General features: G+C 41.1%; 1 protein-coding gene across 1 annotated transcript in view; it reads right to left on the minus strand.

Annotated features, from left to right (window-relative positions):
- The window catches only part of Wnt2 (Wnt family member 2), a 41,331-nt gene extending 37,493 nt beyond the window's left edge, over positions 1-3,838 (minus strand). The window contains exons 1-2 of the mRNA XM_059256524.1: positions 3,531-3,838; positions 1,258-1,484 (exon numbers count right to left, since the gene is read on the minus strand). Of these exons, the coding sequence (XP_059112507.1) occupies positions 1,258-1,484; positions 3,531-3,613 (310 nt within the window). The 5' untranslated portion in view covers positions 3,614-3,838. The remainder of the gene's footprint in view (positions 1-1,257; positions 1,485-3,530) is intronic.
- Positions 3,839-19,686: the final 15,848 nt, after the last annotated feature.

A 19,686-nucleotide genomic window follows, 5' to 3' on the forward strand; every position in this document is an offset into this window, starting at 1 on the left:
ATAAGAATATAGTTCTTAAACGAGAGAATAAAATTGCAGAGTATCACAGTAAATTAACTTTAGGGATACTCTAAGAGTGAGAGTACTACGCCCTTGGGGGATTTTAGAGACATTCATTTATGCATTTGGCCTCATAAAACCCTGGGGCTCTGATGATGACATGAGAAACACCCTCTTAAGCATTACCAAGTGCACAGCCTGGATGATTTTCTTGGGAATGGGAGGGAGAGAGTGGGGTGGGCAAAAACAAGTGTAAAGTTCTCTGTTTCTGTCTTTGCACATAAACTGTTGTGATTCTAGTCAAGTTTCCAACCAACAAGTTGGACAGAGTTATTTCTTGAAGAATGCTACTCCTGCCAGCTTAATGGATGAATATTATTGGAAAGTAAAACTTGACTTTAATTTATTTTCTCTTATTATATGAGAATAGATCACTAGCTTTGAGTTACTTTCAATATTCAGACACTTAAAGGCTCCCTTTACTTAATTAGAAAAATGAATTAAATCTCCCTCTAAGACAAAAAGAAATCTCTGTATTCAGGGTCCTTAGTCCTCATTCATAAATATTCTTACTGCCTAAAATGTAGTTGGAAAAGCAACAAGTTCTCACTACAAGTTTACCTAGTCATTCATTATAACAAATGAGTGGGACCTACAATACACAGGCACCAATCAAAGTGTACAAAATACAGGCTAGTTCCTGCCCTTGTGGAATTTACATTCTATGGAAAATAGTGTTAAGTAGATGCAGAGTGAGCCTGACCTAGTTAGTTGAATTCTCACCTAACCAGTCAATAGTGAGGTGAGATTTGTCTCTACCCACAAAATTTTCACAGTGTATTTTAAATAATAGCGATCGTCTTTGGATGATCAAAGATTTGAACATACTATCTTGATCGTCAGATCAAATTCTTCCGAAAGGCTCAAGCCTCAGAAATACATTTTAAAAAAAAGTACAAAGAGTCCTACGGTTGCTTCTTTCTTTCCAGAGACAAAATTTGATCCCCAATGGTCATGAGTGTTGAAGTGATCGACAAAACAAAGAATGAAAAGGCACCAGCCTGCAATCCTTCAGCCCATAGTCTCTCAACCTGCTCCACCAAAGGCATATAGACAAGAGATCGTTCTTTGACTGCTACAACTCTCATCTCTGGAAGGAGATGATGCTCCCCCAGAGCACAAACTCCACTGAACAGAATGCCACTAAGAATGAGCAGGGGTTGTGAACCCGGAGCTGGGGGAAGGCAGGAGACTCACTTCGGAGGAGGACCCGGCCAAAGAGGCTGTGATCTCTGTCCAGGGTGTTGCAGTTCCAGCGGTGCTGTCGGAACTGGTGCTGGCACTCTGCAGTCCACTCAGCCACGCCCAGGCCGATGGCCCGCATCACATCTGGGTGGCGGTGGCACAGCTGACGCTGGCGGCTCACCAGGCCTGGCACATTGTCGCACATCACCCTGGAGGAGCCACCTGTAGCCCTCATGTACCTGTGCGAATCCAAGAGAAAGGCGAAAGTGGTATGAACAGAGCCCGGTGTTCTGCAGGAGACCGGCACCGTTTGAGTATGAATTCCTAGTCCTCTGCTAACACTAGAAGGCAGGGGCTATTTCATTTTCATTCCGTGCAGAAGCAGGCAAGGGAAGCATGGCCAATGACCTGGTCAAAGCTACTTCCAAATAGAGTGATGACTAGCTCCCGAAGTTGGGGCCACCAAATGATGCTTTGGACGGGGAGGCAGAGGCAGTAGCATTGTGAAGATCAGAGCCTGAAGGGGGGCAGTGTGTTTGGGAGAACACAGAAAGAATTTCAAAGAAGTCTCTGGTCCCAGTGAATGCCATATGTCTGCTTTTGGCTTTGGAGGAAGCTGACCTTTAGAAGTTCCTCACTCCCATTTGTTTGACCTAAATGTCTTCACAACTGCCAGCACCTATCCTATTAGCACCTGCTGGGATCTGATGCTACATTCTTCTTACAAGCATGCCATTCTTTCCACACTAAAGAACCCTGAAAATGGTTTCATTTTCTAGTTTTCTGGCACTTATAGACACCTTTTTTTTTTTTTTTTTTTTTTTTGGAGAGAAAAAAATCTTTCTGTTGTTATCAAGAGCACTAAATATTTGGAAGAATCAGCATTATAGCTCCATAAAGTACGTTTTGAAAAGAAACTTTAACAAAAAATTACATCGTTATCTCTGGGCAGATGTTCTCCATTAGTTGGGAAACGTTTAGAAAGGTACCCTCTGTACAACCCAAGCTGCCACGGGTGTCTTTTGAAGTGACCAGACAAGGGGGTATCTTTTTCTTGTATTGCCTTTATTTTATACGATCATAAAATCATTACAGCTGTGACTTACGAAAATATATGTAAGTGACAGCTGAGAGACAATGTGACAAAATGCTGGGGCAATAAATAATATTTATACACATATGGAAACAGAAATCATCATTTTATTGAAAGAATGGTCAATCTGGCAAGTCATTCTTTGATCCAGTGTCAGCAATGTCAAGTTTACCTAGTCATTCATTGTAACAAGGAAGGAGCTGACACACCCTCACCCCACCCCCGTTAGCATCAGTGCCTTGCTCTGCTTCTCTCAGGCACTCTGATGTCTAAATAGTCAGTGACTTTGTCCTGAATTTGGCTGAGGTCCTTACCTTTGTCCAATACAATAAGCTGTGTGTGTGGGGGGATAACCAATTCTGAATTGGTATCAGAGTACTTTAATATCTGCCCTGGTACTCTATGTACAAGAAAGTTACAGAGCTCTCAACTCCATCTCTTTTCAAGGTCATAAAGTTGAGAGATGGGGACGATTTCTGGACAGGCAGAGAACGCTCATAATAAATCATAGACCAGCATACAAAGACAGCAGCCTAGTGACCCTTTAGGAAAACAGTTTTGAGTAGGGTAGCATCTTGGGTACCCGAGACCCCGTAGTTTTGCATGAAGGCAATAGTCCGTACCTGGAGGCTGCCTCATTGGGGTGAAGCACCAGGAATGTGGAAGGACGGTAAATAATACAGAATCATAGGCTTCAGGTTCTACAACTCCAACTGCCTGGATTGATTTATCTCGAAGCAGTTTTTTGTTTTTTGTTTTTTGTTTTTTTTGAGAATGTGGGTTGGGGGTGGCAGTTATAGTTTTCAAGGTGAATCTCACACACACACACACACACACACACACACACACACACACACACACACGTCTCTATTAGAGTTAGAGATCAGGCTAGCACATTTCTCAGCGGAATAAGATATTGGCTGCTTTTGCTGTCACTCAGCTGGATCCAAACAACCAAACATTAGAGCTCTCATTTGTGGTGCATGTGAATTTTTTGGAGTTGTCAAAGCTAAAACGGGTTTTTGAGAAAAGCGAAGGGGTTAGACTCAGGGTGCTGTGATAAGATCTTGTTGCTCCAGAATCCACAACTGCCAGGACTGAGAAACAGCCAAGGAGGGTCTATGCGACCAGTAGGGTCCCTACTCCCATCTCCAAAAATCCATCAGCACCGCGCCCATATACGTGGACTTACCACCATGAAGAGCTGACCTCAGGGGTGAGCCAGGTCAAGAGCAGAGGGAGCCAGAGCCAGATTCCACCGAGAGGGACGTTCATATTAACCCCCTTGCGTCTGCATCAGGTCAGACTCCGTGTGCGGGCGCCATGCGTGCCCGGAGCAGAAGCGCTCAGCTCCGGGAGCGCCTCGTCACGGCTGCCGGCGCCTCTGCGCCCCCGCCCCCCCGCCGCTCGCGTCTGCGGCTAGTGGTGAGACTCACTGATAAAGTTTCAAAAGACGAGCCCAGCTAGCGATAAAGGGCAGCCGGGACCGCCTCGCCCACAGCCAATTCCCCAGGCGCTGCGAGCGCAGGCAGCCCCAGCTCTGCGTGCCTCCCGCGCACCCAGTCCTTTCGGTTCCCCTCCAGGCACAGCCAAGGAAGGGGGCGCTGCGCCGGGCGGGGCGTGGGGGGCACCAGGTTTTATAGAGGAGTGGGAGAAACGATGGCAAGAGATGCCTCCTGGTGAGGAGGAGCAGAGGAGGTTGGCAAATCTCGGGATTACCCCGAGCATCATTGAGGCAAAGGCACCTTTGGGGAAGTTCCTAGCCAAAGAGCTTCAGTGGGCTAGGGCCACCACCGGAACGTAGGCTCTGTTTTTGCCAAGGCTAGCAGTTTCTCGTAAATTAAGGTCCCTGATCATGCAATATTGGGAGACAGCGGGGGCCGGGAGGGGATGAGGAGGTAACTGCGCACAGGATACGAGAAACCAAAAATGATTTTCAACTCATTGCTTTCAATACTGGGAGGTAGTACTCATGGGAATTGGCATCTGCAGTGTCTGAGTGGGCTAGGTTGAGAACAGATAGCCTTTGGCCTTGATTCCTGAGTTCCATACACGAAGGGAGTGGGGGAGAGGGGCTCGGACCCAGGAGATCTCACTCAACAGTTTCAGCCTAAGCGCCCCTGGGAAGGTGCGGCTTTTATGCACACTCAGGCTCCTCTTAGCGCTGTCGAGGGAGCGCAAAAGCTTACAGAGGGGCTCCCAGGCATCCAGGTGTCTGCTCCTTGGCTTGGACTGCACCTCTCCAGCCAGGGTGCCCAACCTGTGCGTCTGGCCAAAGTACAGTGACGCTGGATCTCGGACTTGGGTCCGCACAGAGTAGAGATGGGGCTTGGGCCCGAGGGTGGAGCATCTTGAACAGCAACTGGCTTGTAGCCTCGAGGTTTATCACCGGAAAGGAAGACCAGGAACTTACAGGGACCTTGAACTGTTCCATTGCTCTTTTCCTGGGGCAGGGGGCCACCACCCAGGAGCGTGCCTCGGGGAACAGGGAATATAAAGGGGTTGTATGGTCACTGTGTGTAGGGCAGGCATGCTGATAGGAAAGACGACGGTACTCCCCACCCGCATCGCCCACCTCTTGGGCCGGATTCGCCAGAACGTCAGCTATCGCCCAGCACCCAGCGGTGAGAGGCTGGACGAGGCACAGCCCAGAGATGCCAAAAACCTGAAAGATGCTGTCATCGCCACCCCCTTCCCCCTCGCTGTCCGTGGCAGGTCCGGCCCCTCCCAGGCTGACCCAGATACATCCCCTTTTGGGTCCGGAAAGGGAGGAGAGGGAAATAAGCACCGCGCCACCCACGACTCGGGAAGAGCAGGGCTCCGCGCCAGAGCTGCTCCATATCACTGGGCTGCAACCCAGGGGAAGTTCTGCTTCGTCTTCTCTGGGCGAGGGAGGGGGTGCGCTGCTGTTCTGAGGAGGAGGAGGCGGGGGAGGGCCGGGATCACTCCCAACAGCCTTACCTCGTGCACCTCAATTTATGGTCACCAGCCTTCTTTCTGAAGGAAGCAGAGGGACAAGCTAAAATTTATCTCCATTCACCATTGTCTCAGTTTCTTGAAGTACTGAAGTTTCACTTCTAGCAGTAAATAAAACCAGGCAATATATGTGGATTTCGGGAAGGTAGGCAGGTTACATGGACAATGAGAACGTTAACTACTTTTGAAACTCCAGCTCACAAGTCCCACCCATCCCAGCACATCCTGTCCTCACAGCTCAGGGGCTGTTAGGAACACATGGAGTGTGACCATCCGTTTGGGTTCCTTTCCTCTCCGCCCAGGGAATTATATGGCCAGGAGACCTGCCCTTCAGTTGATGGTGAGGCCAATGGAATGACCTAAACCTGAAACAGGCCTCCTAGAAAAGGGATGGACCATCCTCAGAGCCAATTAAATCCTCCCCAAAGAGCTTCATGGGAGGAACACAGGGAAGCGCCACATGCCTTGCAGAGTACAAATCAGTTTGGTCAAAAGCAAAAGGCTACAAAGTTCAAGGGAGGCTAAACCCAGATGTGGAAAAGGTCCACCCAAACACCCCTCCTGACCTGTCTGGAGGCAGTCTGGACCCGATGATGATGACTGCTCTCTTCCAGATCTGACTCCACTTCTCTTCCTACTCCACCCCTACTGACCCATTACATAGTGTAGTCCCACACAGCTTCTCTTCCTACCTTCCTTCTTGTATGCATCTCATCTCTTAAACGCTCTTGGACAGGGAGACGGGGAATGCTCAAGGCAAGCAGCAGGAAAGGCAAGCCTTTCATTCATCATTAGAAATGACCGTAGTGAAGAGAGTTAACAAATGGCGAGGTAAATTCCACACGTCACCCTGGGTATAGCAGAGGGTGACAGGCAGAATCCACAACGCTTTATATCTATCAACTTAAATGTTTGACTTTTCTATTTCTTCAATCAGAAATATCCGAATTGACCATAAAACTTACTACAATATACAGAATCCAGTTCTTTCCACCCCCAATTAAAAAAAAGATTAATGTCAGTTTGCTTATAACTTCAGTATGGCATTTTAGCCAAATGAGTCAGTCTGTTTTCTTAGTTAGATCCATTGTTTGTCTAATCTCCCAGGGCAGAGAAGAGAACTAATTTACTACCAGACTATCTCCACCCTTCAAGAGTGAAGTTACTTCTTCAACTTCATGGCCATTTGTCTTTCAGTCTGAATTACTTCTTGAGGCAGTGATCTCCAATATAACCATTTATTTTTTAAAGGTTTCTTTCTTTTTTTATTATTTTAAATTATGTGTGTGTGTGTGTGTGTGTGTGCGCGCGTGTGCGCGCGCGCGCCTGCATGTGGGTATGTGCACATGACTGTAGGAACTCTTAGAGGCCAGAGTTTTCGGATCCCCTGGAGCTGGAGTTACAATTGTGAGTCACCTGACCTTGGTGCTGGGAACTGAACTCTGGTTCTCTGGAAGAGCAGCAAGTGTCCTTAACCACTGAACCACATCTCTAGCCCCCTATAACCATTTCTTAACCAAAGGAAAAATAATTTAGGTCCCAGTGTGTATTTCAACAAGTTGATGCCAAAGACTTGCTTCTAAGCCCAAGAGAGCAACAGGTACCTGGTATTTTGTACAGATTCGAAGTATATAGCTGGGTAAAACTATGAGACATCTGTCTCTCCAGGCACTGGACAGTCAGCAGCACACAGTGGACCCCTCAGAGAAAGGAAAACACATGTTATGATCCCTACAACTATCTCATGAATGGCCTGCTTTTTTCTGCTAAGATTACCACCCCCACCAGTCCCTGTGTGTGCAAAACAGAACCCAAGAACAGCAGGAGTCTCCATTAATGAAGGAGAGAAGAGTTTGTGCTACAGCCCAAACTGACAAAGGTAGAATTTCTGAGTTGAGAGAAGCTCTCAGCAAGAAACAGAAAATGTAAAGAGGGACCAGAAAAATCTTATAATTGAAAAATAGAGTAACTGAAATACCTATTTTACCAGATAGGGAAAATCACAAAATTGAGAAGACAGAAGAAACTTGAAGATAGATTGAAAAAAATACAATGCAAAGAAAATTCTGATAAATGGCAATGACAAATATTTTATTATTACCCATCATTATGAAGAGAAAATGGAAATGAGAGTGTGAGTGACTTGTTTCTCATAAATTACAAAGGGAGAGAAAATAGGAAGAACTTTGTATAAAGCAATGAGAATCATCAGCCTAGAATTTTATACCTGGTGAAAATATTCTTCATGAATAAAAGTCAAATATACATGTACTCAGAAAAAGGAAAACAAAGAGAATTCACTGTCAGAAACCCTTGAGAACTATTGCTAAAAGTGGTTCTGCAAGCAGAAGAGAAATGTTGCAAAAAAGAACCTGACCGGAGGAGATGTCTCAGCTGGTAAATCGCTTGCTGTGCAAACACGAGGAATTGGACTTCAGATTCTCAACACTCATTTAAAAAAACCCAGGGAAGGTAGCCATATATGTAATTATGGTGATGGCAAGATCCCTGGGTCTTGCTGGCCTACCTGCCTAGCTGCATTGGTGAGCTCCGTGTTTAGTGGGAGACTTAACTTAAAAAAATAAGGTGGACTGTGATTGAAGAAATCCTCATCATCAGCCTCTGGCCTTTATATACACCTGTACTCTTGTGTACATGCAATGTGCATGTGCAGGTGGGTGCACAAGGACGATGCATGAAAACACACACACACACACACCCACACACACCCCAAATATGAGAAATAAAGAGAAATTTAAAAAAAGGGAAAAGCATGAGAAATGATACACGTCTATGTAAATATAATGGAGTGTAGACTTTTCCAGGTCTTTAATATATTTTAACAGGGAGATGCTTAGCCAGTAAAAGCCCTGGCTGCATAAGACTGATGACCTGAGTTTGATCCCTGGAACCTACATAAAAGGCCTGATGTCATGGCAGTGGCATGCATCTGCAAGCTCAGCACTCCTATAGTGAGATAGGAGACAGAAGAATTACTAAGAAATTTGTGGGCCAGCTAGCCTAGTGGAGAGTGCAGGGCAGGGACAGAAAGAAGAGAAACTCTGCCTCAAAGGCAAGGTGAAGGCAAGAATTGACTCTGGAAAGTTGTCCCTGACCTGTACACATGGGCCACAGCACATTGTGTGCACTCCAATACCAGCCAGCCAGTCAGTCCGTATGTTGATAGTTGGAAGCACACATTCTAACACAGTCAGATAGGGTTTATGTTGTGTGCGGAGGTAATACCTAAAAAGGAACAATTTAAAGAGGGTGGGAAAAGGGAGTGACATGGTGACAACTTCCTGCATTCTATTTTAAAAATGGTAAGATGTTGATTCCAAATCCACAGCAATAAGTTAGTATACATGACACACAGTAACTACTTAAATACTATACAAACATTCAAAAATATAGTAACTTGACATGTTCAATCAAGTCCAAAAGGTGGTAGAAAGGAAAACAAGGTTGAAACACTACTAGCACAAAGAAGAATCAAATAATAAGATGGTAGATTCAAATCCCAACATAAGAGTTAATTAAAACATATAAAGTTAAAAGGCAACAGTGCTAAAAGTGGTAAAAATATACAAAATATCCATCTGTATACTCTCTATAATAAATTCTTTCCAAACATTATATAAGTAGGAAAATAGAGGCTAGAAAAGATAAATGATGCAAATCTAATTTAAAGAATGCTTAAATTGACCTATCACTATCAAACTAGATAGGTATATATGAAAAAGTTACCCAGGATAATGAGAATATAACACAATGATTAAAGTTCAACTTATTTTGCAATAAGAAACAGTCTTAAATGTGTATACACTAAACAACAGGTCTTCAAAATATGTGAAGCAAATTAACAGAACTGAAAAAAAATAGACTAACACACAGTTATAATTGGAGATGTTAAAGCTTCTACTTCAGTAATTGCTAATACCACTACACAGAAAAATCATTAAGTTGCAGAAACTTCAATAGTACCAGCAACCAACTGAGTTTGGCTGATAATTACAGAACACTTCAGTCTACAACAGCAGCATACACATTCTCAACTATATGTGAAATGTTCACCGATAGACTGTATGTTGGGTGATAAAACATTAACAAATTAAGGGACTCAATCTTTCATAGATTGTTCCATGATTATAATAGAATTATAAGTAAACTCCTTAAGAGAAAGAATAAGAAGGACCTCTTGGTCTTGAAAACTAAACAATATTCTTGTAAAGATCTCTAGGTTAAGGGAGAAGTCTTAAGGGATGTTAGGAAATGTTTGAACTGAATAAAACTGCATTATTATGAAGCAAAATTTATTTGTATTTTAATAAGTCAAAATGTATTATAATATCCTAGATAATTAACAAAAAGCAAAATATTTAGCTGCTTCAGTTACTTATTGCTTTATAACTAAATATTTCCAAATTCAGAGCTTTAAAATATAAAGATACCTTTCATAGTTTTATGGACTAGACTTGGCTTGGTGATTTTATTACAAGGGGTCCTCCACGCAGCTGCAGCTGGGATTAGATTCACCTGAGTTTGGCTAAACTTGAGGGCCTATATGGCTTTCATATGTTTAGATGGCAATTCTGTGACCCTCTCCATATCATGGACTTCTTACAGGCTGGCACAAGACTAATTAAGAGGATGTAAACGTTGGCAAGCTAGTTAGGAACTGCATTTGGATCTCATCAAAGTAGGCACAGGGCCTGTCTAGATTTAAGAGGGTAAGCAATACCATCTGTTTTTTGATAGGAGAATAACAATAGAATGTGGCAATAGAAGATATTACAGCACTATCTCTAGAAAATACAACCCTTCCCAATGTTCCCTTTGGCACAACAATTCACATTTTTTCCACATGCAAAACAAACTGAATCTCTCTTGTGCCCACCAAAATCTTACTGTAATATTGTAGTGGTCTGGTGTCCAGGACCTTAATATCTAAATGATTTTCAGGTGGAAATGAGGTCCCTGAGCTTCTGATTCTAAAATGTACTAACAAATGCAATAGGTTTAGAGCAGTCAAGACTCTTTCAAGGGAAACAAAACAAAAAACAATTTGGAAGATTTACGTTGTGGATAGGAAGCTTACTTCTCATAAAGCTACACTAATTAGAAAGTGAAAATATAAGACTCAGATTTGTTAATAATACTGTATTAATGAAGATGTTTATCATGATCTTTAAGAAGAACTGTGGGGCCTGGCGGTGGTGGCACATGCCTTTAATCCCAGCACTCGGGAGGCAGAGGCAGGCGGATCTCTGTGAGTTCAAGCCCAGCCTGGTCTACAGAGCGAGATCCAGGACAGGCTCCAAAGCTACAAAGAGAAACCCTGTCTCAAAAAACAAACAAACAAACACACAAAAAAAGAAAGAAGAACTGTGGGTCACAAAGAGAAAGACACTCTAATTATAACATGGATAATTATAACAAGTCTGAAACAGGCACTCCACAGAGGAGGAAACTGGTATGTGTTGGTGCCTAAAACACCACAGAACACTCCAGGCTAAGTACACTCCAGGCTAAGTAGAACTGGAGGAGAATGATAGAAGCTAGGGCTTCCCCACCTGTAATCTTAAGGGAAAGGGAGAGGAATTGTCTCCTTTTAGATTTATTTGATATTGTGTCAAAGATTTAAGGATAATCCCATAAAAATGAAAATTTACATGGCAGCAGGGACAAAAGAGAAGGAACAACAAAACTTCCAAAAATCTGCAGGAAAGAAGGTACAAAAAGAGAAAAGCCTTTAAAGAAAGGGATGGAAGAAATAAATGTATGTATCAATAATCACAATAAATGTAAATGAACTAAACTTTCTATCTCTGTTTAATGGCAGGGACTGGGAGATAGATTTCCTTCTAAAACCACTTATATGTTTTTTAAATAAGTATTAAAGCATAAGGATACAGGATCAAAACATATGTATTAGAATCAGTTTGATTTTAAGGCAAAATATTAGAAGAGATAAAAAGATGAATCATATGACAAAGATACCTTTAACCCAGATGGCAGTAATAATTTAAAATTACTAATAATCACAGTCTCAAAATTTCACAGAAAAATTTAATAGAACAAACCATAATCTTAATGAAAGTCTAATCCAGTCCAATTCTCTTATTAATTGATTGTATCAGTTTTTTTCTGTCATTCATTCTTTTCTTTTCTGTAACACACAAACCTAAAATTAAGGTGCTTAAAAGAGCAGTAATTTGTAAGCTCATTGTTTTTCTAGGTCAGAAATTCAAACTAGGTCCACGTGGACAATTTTTCTTCTGGTGTAAGTTGAGAAGATGGATGGATGTATAATGGTCAATATTCCTATGAGTTTTCTGGAATGAGGAAATAAGTTGGTGGTAGTTGTTTATTATCTATTAGGTTGTTGGAATTGTTCATGCAATGAAAGTTCTGAAAAGCAGAAAGAGAGCAAACCAAAAGGTAAAAACAACTTTTAAGCTTTTACTCATATCTGCTAATGTCCCATTAACAAAAATATTTCAAAAATACACCTGGCCTATCTATATAGAAAAGTTAAAGACTTTTATCTGCTTTCTTACTGCAAGGGCATGGAGCAGGGGAAAGATTTTTATAATCTACATATTGAGAAAGCATGAAAGCAAAATGTATCAGTAAGGCTGTAAACAAATTTAAACAAAAAAAACTTGAACAACCAGGAATGTCATGTAATTAGTGTGCATAAAACATGTCTTCACAATTAAAAAACACTAGAGGTTTAAACTGGTGATGACATCCTAACAAAAAAATTGTTCATGGACAAAGGTATAACAGTATCAGTAAATGTGAAATAATCATTTTGTTTTTCTGAGGCATGGTCTTGCTATGTAGCTGTTTGCCCTGGCAGCTCTCTGGCTTTTGGCTTGCAAGTGAGAGTAGGATTACAGACATACATCATTGTATTCAATTTAGAATTGTTCTTTTATAAACCCCATTTTTATTTTAAAACTCAATCAAACCCGGAATGAGTCCTAAGGTAATTATTTTGTAAGATAATCTTTTGAAAATCATACTTACAGACTTTAAAATCTTTCTAAATACATCCTTGATGTGAACAGAATAACATTTAAAATGGAACACTAATAAAAACAGTATGGCATAATTATACTTTAATGAAAATATTACCACTAAATCTTTATATTGGAAAAGAAAAACAACAACAACAAATCATTGTGTAGTAGTGGGTTGTACACCTCCCCTCAAGAAAAATAACAGAATAACCCCAGGACACTAGAAGGCAGAAAAAGAATATAAATTAATGAATTGTAAACCACAGATGCATTAGGAAGGTCAACAAAAACAAATGCTCTTTGAAATATTAGCAAATTATACAAGTTTCTACAGGAAATAACTAGAAAAAACAACAACAAAAGACAAAAGCATTCAATATTAGGAAAGAAAGAAAATAATTACAGATTTTGTAAGGTATGGAAACTAGAAAAACTAACTAGCTTTTTGAAGTACTATTACCTTAACAATAAAACTAGACAAGTATGATGCAATAACTTTTATAAGAGATGTAGATAGTAGGCATAAATTATTAGATGTATGTACAAATCTTAATCAGCAAGCCAAGAATACCTCAACGTCTAAAAAAGTCAATGTAATTTGATATATAAACACAGGAAAGGGAAAATTTGATTACTTCAAAATAAACAGAACAAATACTTGATTACACTCAACATTTACATAAACTATGCATGTATATATTAATATAAAATGCCTTCCATGCATCCTATATAAAAAACTATTTTAACTAGTTGAAAAGAACATCATATTCAATGATGAACTATAAATGTAGTCTTCAAAGAAATCAAACAAGGACATCTATTAGAACTACTATTATTAACTATGAGGCTGAAATGCTAAAATTTCCAAGCAAGGTTGGAAAATAAACATAAGAAATGGAAAGAGGTAAATTTTTATTATCCACAGTGAACATTTACAGAAAACCTGAAAGTCTTAACAGACAGAACAATTACAAGTCTGATGTTACAACTGGCTCACAATGTGGAAATAAGTGCAATTCAATTAGCATTTCACACCACATTGGAAATATTGTATTAGTTACAGAAATATTGAAAGTATAACTTTAAAACACAGTATAGGTAGATATTTTAAAGGTGTGGACAACAATGACTACCACAGTCAAAAGAAAAGCCATGAGTGCGTGTGGTAGACACCTGGGGTGCCAGCTACAGAGACCAAGGCAGAAGCCTGAGGAGTCTGAGACCATCGTTGAGACACACACACACACACACACACACAGAGAGAGAGAGAGAGAGAGAGAGAGAGAGAGAGAGAGAGAGAGAGAGAGAGAGAGAGAGAGAGAGAGAGCGAGCAGTAGTGTAACAGTTAAGAGACATGCATTAAGATGATGGAAGACAGTTCAGTAGAAACCTAGGCAAGTGAAAGTAAAACACTCAATGTGTAGGGGAAAATGACTTGTGGACACAGAGAAGCTTCATCTCACTAGGAAGCAGAAAAACACCAAACTCCCTTCACTGACTGCAGCAGACAGGATAAAATTTAAGTCCATTGATATTAACAGTTGGCATGCTGTGAGGATAATGAACACACGTACTGCTAGTAAGCCTGTAAATTAATGTGAGCTCCTCTAAGAACCATATAGCAGGAATGCTGTCAGGCTCTCACCTGGAAACAGATGGCAGGATAATTCAAGGAGGTTTGATTTACAAAGACATTTTAAGAAGGTGTGAGCCAAGGAGCTGTTACCACTCCCAGACCCAAAGGGGCAAAGGGAAGGGAAGAAGGGTCCTGGGAGCCAGAAGGAGCAAATCTTACAGACTCTGTCAAGAGACGAGCTGTGCTTGTCAGTGAAGGGACACAGGCAGCATAAAAATCTTGCAGGGAGGGAGCCAGGTGAACAAATTAATGGCTGGATCACATGTCCAGCAGTCATTTTGCTGAGGTTTCTCATTGGCTAAATCTAACCAGCAGGTGAAGGGTGTGCCTTCCCCCCAGAGTAGGGGCTGGTACAAAGAGGCTCTGGAGGGGGCAAATATGATGCCTGATAACAAATATTTGGTGTTTATACAGAAAAGAAACGGTCACATGTTTGTTCAGATGTATGCATGGAGTATAGAGTACAGGTCTGTTGAGAGGACTAGAGGAAATCGAATACAAATTTATTCGTGGGAATAGGCAGGTAAAATGGAGTGGGGTGGACGTGTGATGACCTACAGTCCATCTTGCTGGCCCTAAGACCACAGATGGCTTAGATTTTATAGAGAAGTGTTTTCTGTTTCAGATCTGCAATAGATGGCAAATCTCAGCCTTTGAGTTCACGCAATTGACTGAGAGGGAGAAGAGAAACAGAAAACACCTTATCAGATAATTTAGGTTTCACTTGACCTTTGAGTGCTGTCTTGTGGATTCTGATATATTTGTGTCAGTTTAGAGCATTTAAGTATTTTTAAGGCTGGCAACTCGGAGATGAGCTCTAGCCTGGTGTACACCAGGTTTTGGGTTTGATTCCCAGCACACGTGGGAGAGGAGAGAAAGACAAAGGAGAGGCAGAGGGAGAAAAAGGAGATTTTAAATGTTTTCAATATTATATATCACTTAGGAAAAATATTGGTTCTGGCAATTTGCCAATTTTAACTTCTCACATAGAATATAATTTTCCCATATAAAGCATTGTTTTATTAGAATAGCAATAAAAACTACAAGTGCCACCATTTATTCAGTGTATACCATATAGAAGGTATTGTCAAAAAAATCCTTAATCCACTGAATTCTTATAGTCATACTGGTTTCATTAAATGTTTATTCAAATACAGGTTTTATTAAATAAGCTAAGTGACTGATGTTAGCTAAATGCTCAACTAAAGGTGATGGTTTTGATTTTCTTCATGTGTGTCTGTGTGTGGGGTGTAGGAGTATGCATGTGAAGAACAAAAGTTGACATGAGAAGTCTTCCTCAATTGCTTCTCCACCTTATTTTTATTTCTTTTCGTGTAAGGAAATTGCTGTTTCCTTGAAGCTGTCTACCACCTCTGGCTCTTACAAACTTTCTTTCCCCTCTTCTGCATAGAGCCCTGAGGCTTTGGGGGGGTATAATGCGGACCCTTTAGGGGAGGGGTACAATGCAGACCCTTTAGGGGAGGGGTATAATGTGGACCCTTTAGGGGAGGGGTAGAATGCGGACCCTTTAGGGGAGGGGTACAATGCAGACCCTTTAGGGAGGGGTACAATGCAGACCCCTTAGGGGAGGGGTACAATGCAGACCCTTTAGGGGAGGGGTACAATGCAGATCCTTTAGGGGAGGGGTACAATGCAGACCCTTTAGGGGAGGGGTATAATGTGGACCCTTTAGGGGAGGGGTATAATGTGGACCCTTTAGGGGAGGGGTATAATGTGGACCCTTTAGGGGAGGGGTATAATGTGGACCCTTTAGGGGAGGGGTAGAATGCAGACCCTTTAGGGGAGGGGTAGAATGTGGACCCTTTAGGGGAGGGGTATAATGCGGACCCTTTAGGGGAGGGGTACAATGCGGACCCTTTAGGGGAGGGGTAGAATGACGACATCCCATTTAGGCTGAGCACTCCATATTCTCCCACTCTCTCTATACACTGTCCAGTTGTCTCTATGTTAATTATCTACTGTAAGAAGCGTCTCAGAAGAGAGTTGAGTGGTGTACTGATCTATGGATACAGCAATATGTTCTTAGGAATCATTTTATTACTAAGTTCATTTAGAAAAGTAATCATAGTAGTTTTTTCTCCTAGGGTCCATAGTCTATCTAGTCTCAGGTTCTCAGCCTCATTAACAGTATCAGGTATGGGTTCCATCCCATGAAGTAGGCCTTCAACCCAATTTAAAAAAAGTGGTTGGTTACTCCTACAGCGTTTGTGCCAATATTATACCAGTTGGCATGTGTTATGGGAAGGCTCTTACTGTAGCTCACAGGGTTCATAGTTGGGAGAGACTGATGATTACTTTTCTCTTTTGGTTGCATATATTGGTACCTTCCAGCATTATGAATGCTGGCCGGTAGGGGCTCCATCTTATTTATTGAGACAGTGTCTTTACTGTACCGGGAGCCCTCCAATTTTACCTGGCAGGCCAGTAAATCCCTTAAATCCTCTTGTGTCTGCTTCCTTAATAATGGCTTATAAGCACACACTACTGCACCTGGGCTTGACATTGGTGCTGGGGATCTGGCCCCAGGTATGATGCTTGCTCAGTAAGCATTTACCTTCTGAGCCACGTCCTTAGCCCTTGTTGTTCTCTTCATATAGCCTTTCTATGTTTAGTCTTCCTGGAGATATAACATGCTTTGGCAACATGGCTCCTATAAGCAGAGGAAATTTTCAAAGTATTGGCTGATAGGTAAGAACTGTCCTAAAAGATGATTTGGAGGGTACATTGTGCATTCACTTCAGGATGCTTCACCAAGAACAACAAATGCACTCCATTTTTTCTATGCTATTACTTCTATTTTATCTAGAAAATGATGTAAAGTCTTTGTACAACTCTAAATTTTCTGTTTGTATTTCAAGTTCAGTCTTGCTACAGAAAAACTGTGTTAATAGTATTATCACACTGGCATGATGTTCATTGTAACATTGTTACTCACATGGACATTTATATATCTTTCCACTGAAATTCTTGCTGTAATCCTTCTACTGGCAGCAGGGAAAGCTGTGTATATGCAGTTCCACAAATTGGTTTAATTGAATAAACCTTGAATCTGTGATGGGAATTTGCCTTTACATTTGGCCTTATCTTTTCTAGAGAGTTCCCACATAGTGCTCTTTGCCAATTTCCCTTTGTTTAAGCTGTTTTTGTTCTATAGGAGGGTTGTAGACTGAGATTGAGTCCTACTGCCAGGAAGAAAGATAAGTGAATTTATCACCACACTGTGGAAAATTAGTATAACAAGACAAAGATACAACAATTCTTTCCTACAAAAGTCTTATACATTTTTTAAATTTTACATTCTTAACACTTACCTTACTGTTTCTCTTAACAGCAATAGTACTTAAGTCTTCTGATCACTTATGAAATATAATATGTATGTAGCTACAGTACTTATACATAGTAAACAGTAATTGTTTGAATGAGTTGAAATGCTACTACAGGTTGTAAAATACTGGCAACAACGAGGTATTAACAATAAATCTCACAATGTAATAACTCTGAGTGTGAGGGCAACAACAACTACAAAAGCACTTGTGAAGGGTTCAACTTGCCTAACCATGAACTCTAATGGTTCTATTCTGATTTCAGAATTCCAAATTGAATCTGTTTATTAGGATGACATGACTCTGGATCATTTAGTGTGTGAGAGAGTCTATGTTAAAGACAAGGAAACCAAGACCCAGAAAATGTACAAGGTAGTGACAGGAGAGCTCAGCCCCAGGATTCTTCTCATTTGTCTCCCTGTTAACACTGAGGCCAGCAGCAGACCAGGACTTGCGAGAAAGCATGCAAGAACAGACACAGACTGCAAAAAGAAAAGACTAAAATGTTATAAAGAAACAAAAAAAAAAAGGGGAAGAAAGTTCATAGAATAGTCACAAAATGGCCTTTTAAAAGAAAAGAAAATGATGAAAACATTAGCTAGTGAGGTGAGCCCAGAGATGGCGCCACTCTTAAAATTCTTCATAGAAATATCCCACAGAACTAAAAACAGGTTCATTTTGTTTAGGTTACTGATAAGGTAATCTGCATTTACAGGTAGAGAAATAAAGCACTGCTCAAACGATTTAGAATTAGTTTCTCTAATAACTAACAAATGTGTCATATAAGTCCAGTATAACATTTTTGTTGGCACTTGAAGTGAATGTATTACTCACTAGTGGATGTGCCAACAAGAAAATCCCCACCCTATTTCCACCCCCTCAGAGCCACAAATTATTATTTCTTAGGCAGTGACAGAGGGACTTGGAGTGTAAAACAGAAGTCATCATGGTTATCTAGGTTCTCAAAGATTAACAGTCAGCTTAGTGTTAAGATGAAATAAATTCTGGCCCTATAAAACCTCCCATTAAAAAACCCTCAATTTTATTTGGTACTTGAAAGTGTGGCTGGCTTCATTTTTGGGCGATACCTTTTTCAACTTTTAAATACCTTATTTATCACATTGAATTGATTTAACTCATTTAAAATCAGATTTTAATTGAAATAATTTCCACAGGACAGCCTTTAGAATTGAGTTTTTCTTTGCCTACCACTTACCTAAGCCTTATATAATATTTTAACATATAAATGCTAAACACACAACACACAAATACATACATACACATACACATATATGCTAAAACTTAGTGTTTTAAGGTACCCTTAGAATTTTCACTGTCTTATCAGGTTAACACAAACTTTACATAAGAATATTTAGCTAATGTTTAGAAAATACTTTCCATGATAAAAGTGAAGCTACACCATGCAAACACCCAGAATGCATCTAAATAAGTACTTGGAGACTTGTAGCAATAAGTACCAATGTTAAAAGCTATCAGTTGCTCCAAACCAACAAGTTTCCACTGGAAAAAGAAGAGCAAATTAAACCCAAACCAAGCAGAAGAATGTGTATAAGAAGGACTGAAGTAACCAAGGAAACAAGAAAACATAAGAACAAGAGAAACGTGACATGACCCAAGGTTGCTCTTTGAAAAAACTAACAGTAAAAAAACTGTTATACCCAGAACAAGGGTCAGAAAGGGTAGAGGATGTCTCCCAACCTTATGAAAAGGAACTCTAAGAATGAGTTGGGGGAATTAGAACGCTGGTAAATTTCTGAAAAAGTGTTCTTGTTCCTGATGACCAGGCAGTTGTACTACATCTTTGCTCGCTGTAGCCCATGTGGCATCTCTTAGGCTAGCTCTGCTCAGTGTCTAGTTTCTCTTGGTAGATAATCCATCTCTCTAGGATTTGTAACTTTGTGGTGTCTCCCCCTGCAGGCCTGACTTCACAGAAACTCACATAAAATTCTCACGTTTCCTGGAAGTACTCTGATCCTGTCACACACTGCTGGATCTCCCAGAGTCTCTTTTGAAATCTGAGGGGAAGCTCCCATAGCTCCTGTGTTCTGTATGCCCGTAGAGCCAGCACCACACGGACGAAGCCAAGGTTGGCCAACAACTCAGGCAGTAGCTGGGCTCAACTGGGCCATCTCTGCAGTAGTCTCCGAGGGCCTAGAGGGTTGAATTCAGACAAAGAATTGCCTGGACAGTTCGGTGTAAGCAGGACATCCATGTGCTGAATTCTCAAAGCAAACTCTTGCAAATGAAGTTTTAGATACTTTCTCCCCCATGAGTGTACAATGGGTGGTGCTGGACAATTCCTGAGAAACCTGTGATGCCTTCTCTTTCCTATTGTTCTGGTTT

Source organism: Peromyscus eremicus, chromosome 3 (genome assembly GCF_949786415.1).
Source record: "Peromyscus eremicus chromosome 3, PerEre_H2_v1, whole genome shotgun sequence".
Taxonomy (NCBI): Eukaryota; Metazoa; Chordata; class Mammalia; order Rodentia; family Cricetidae; genus Peromyscus; species Peromyscus eremicus.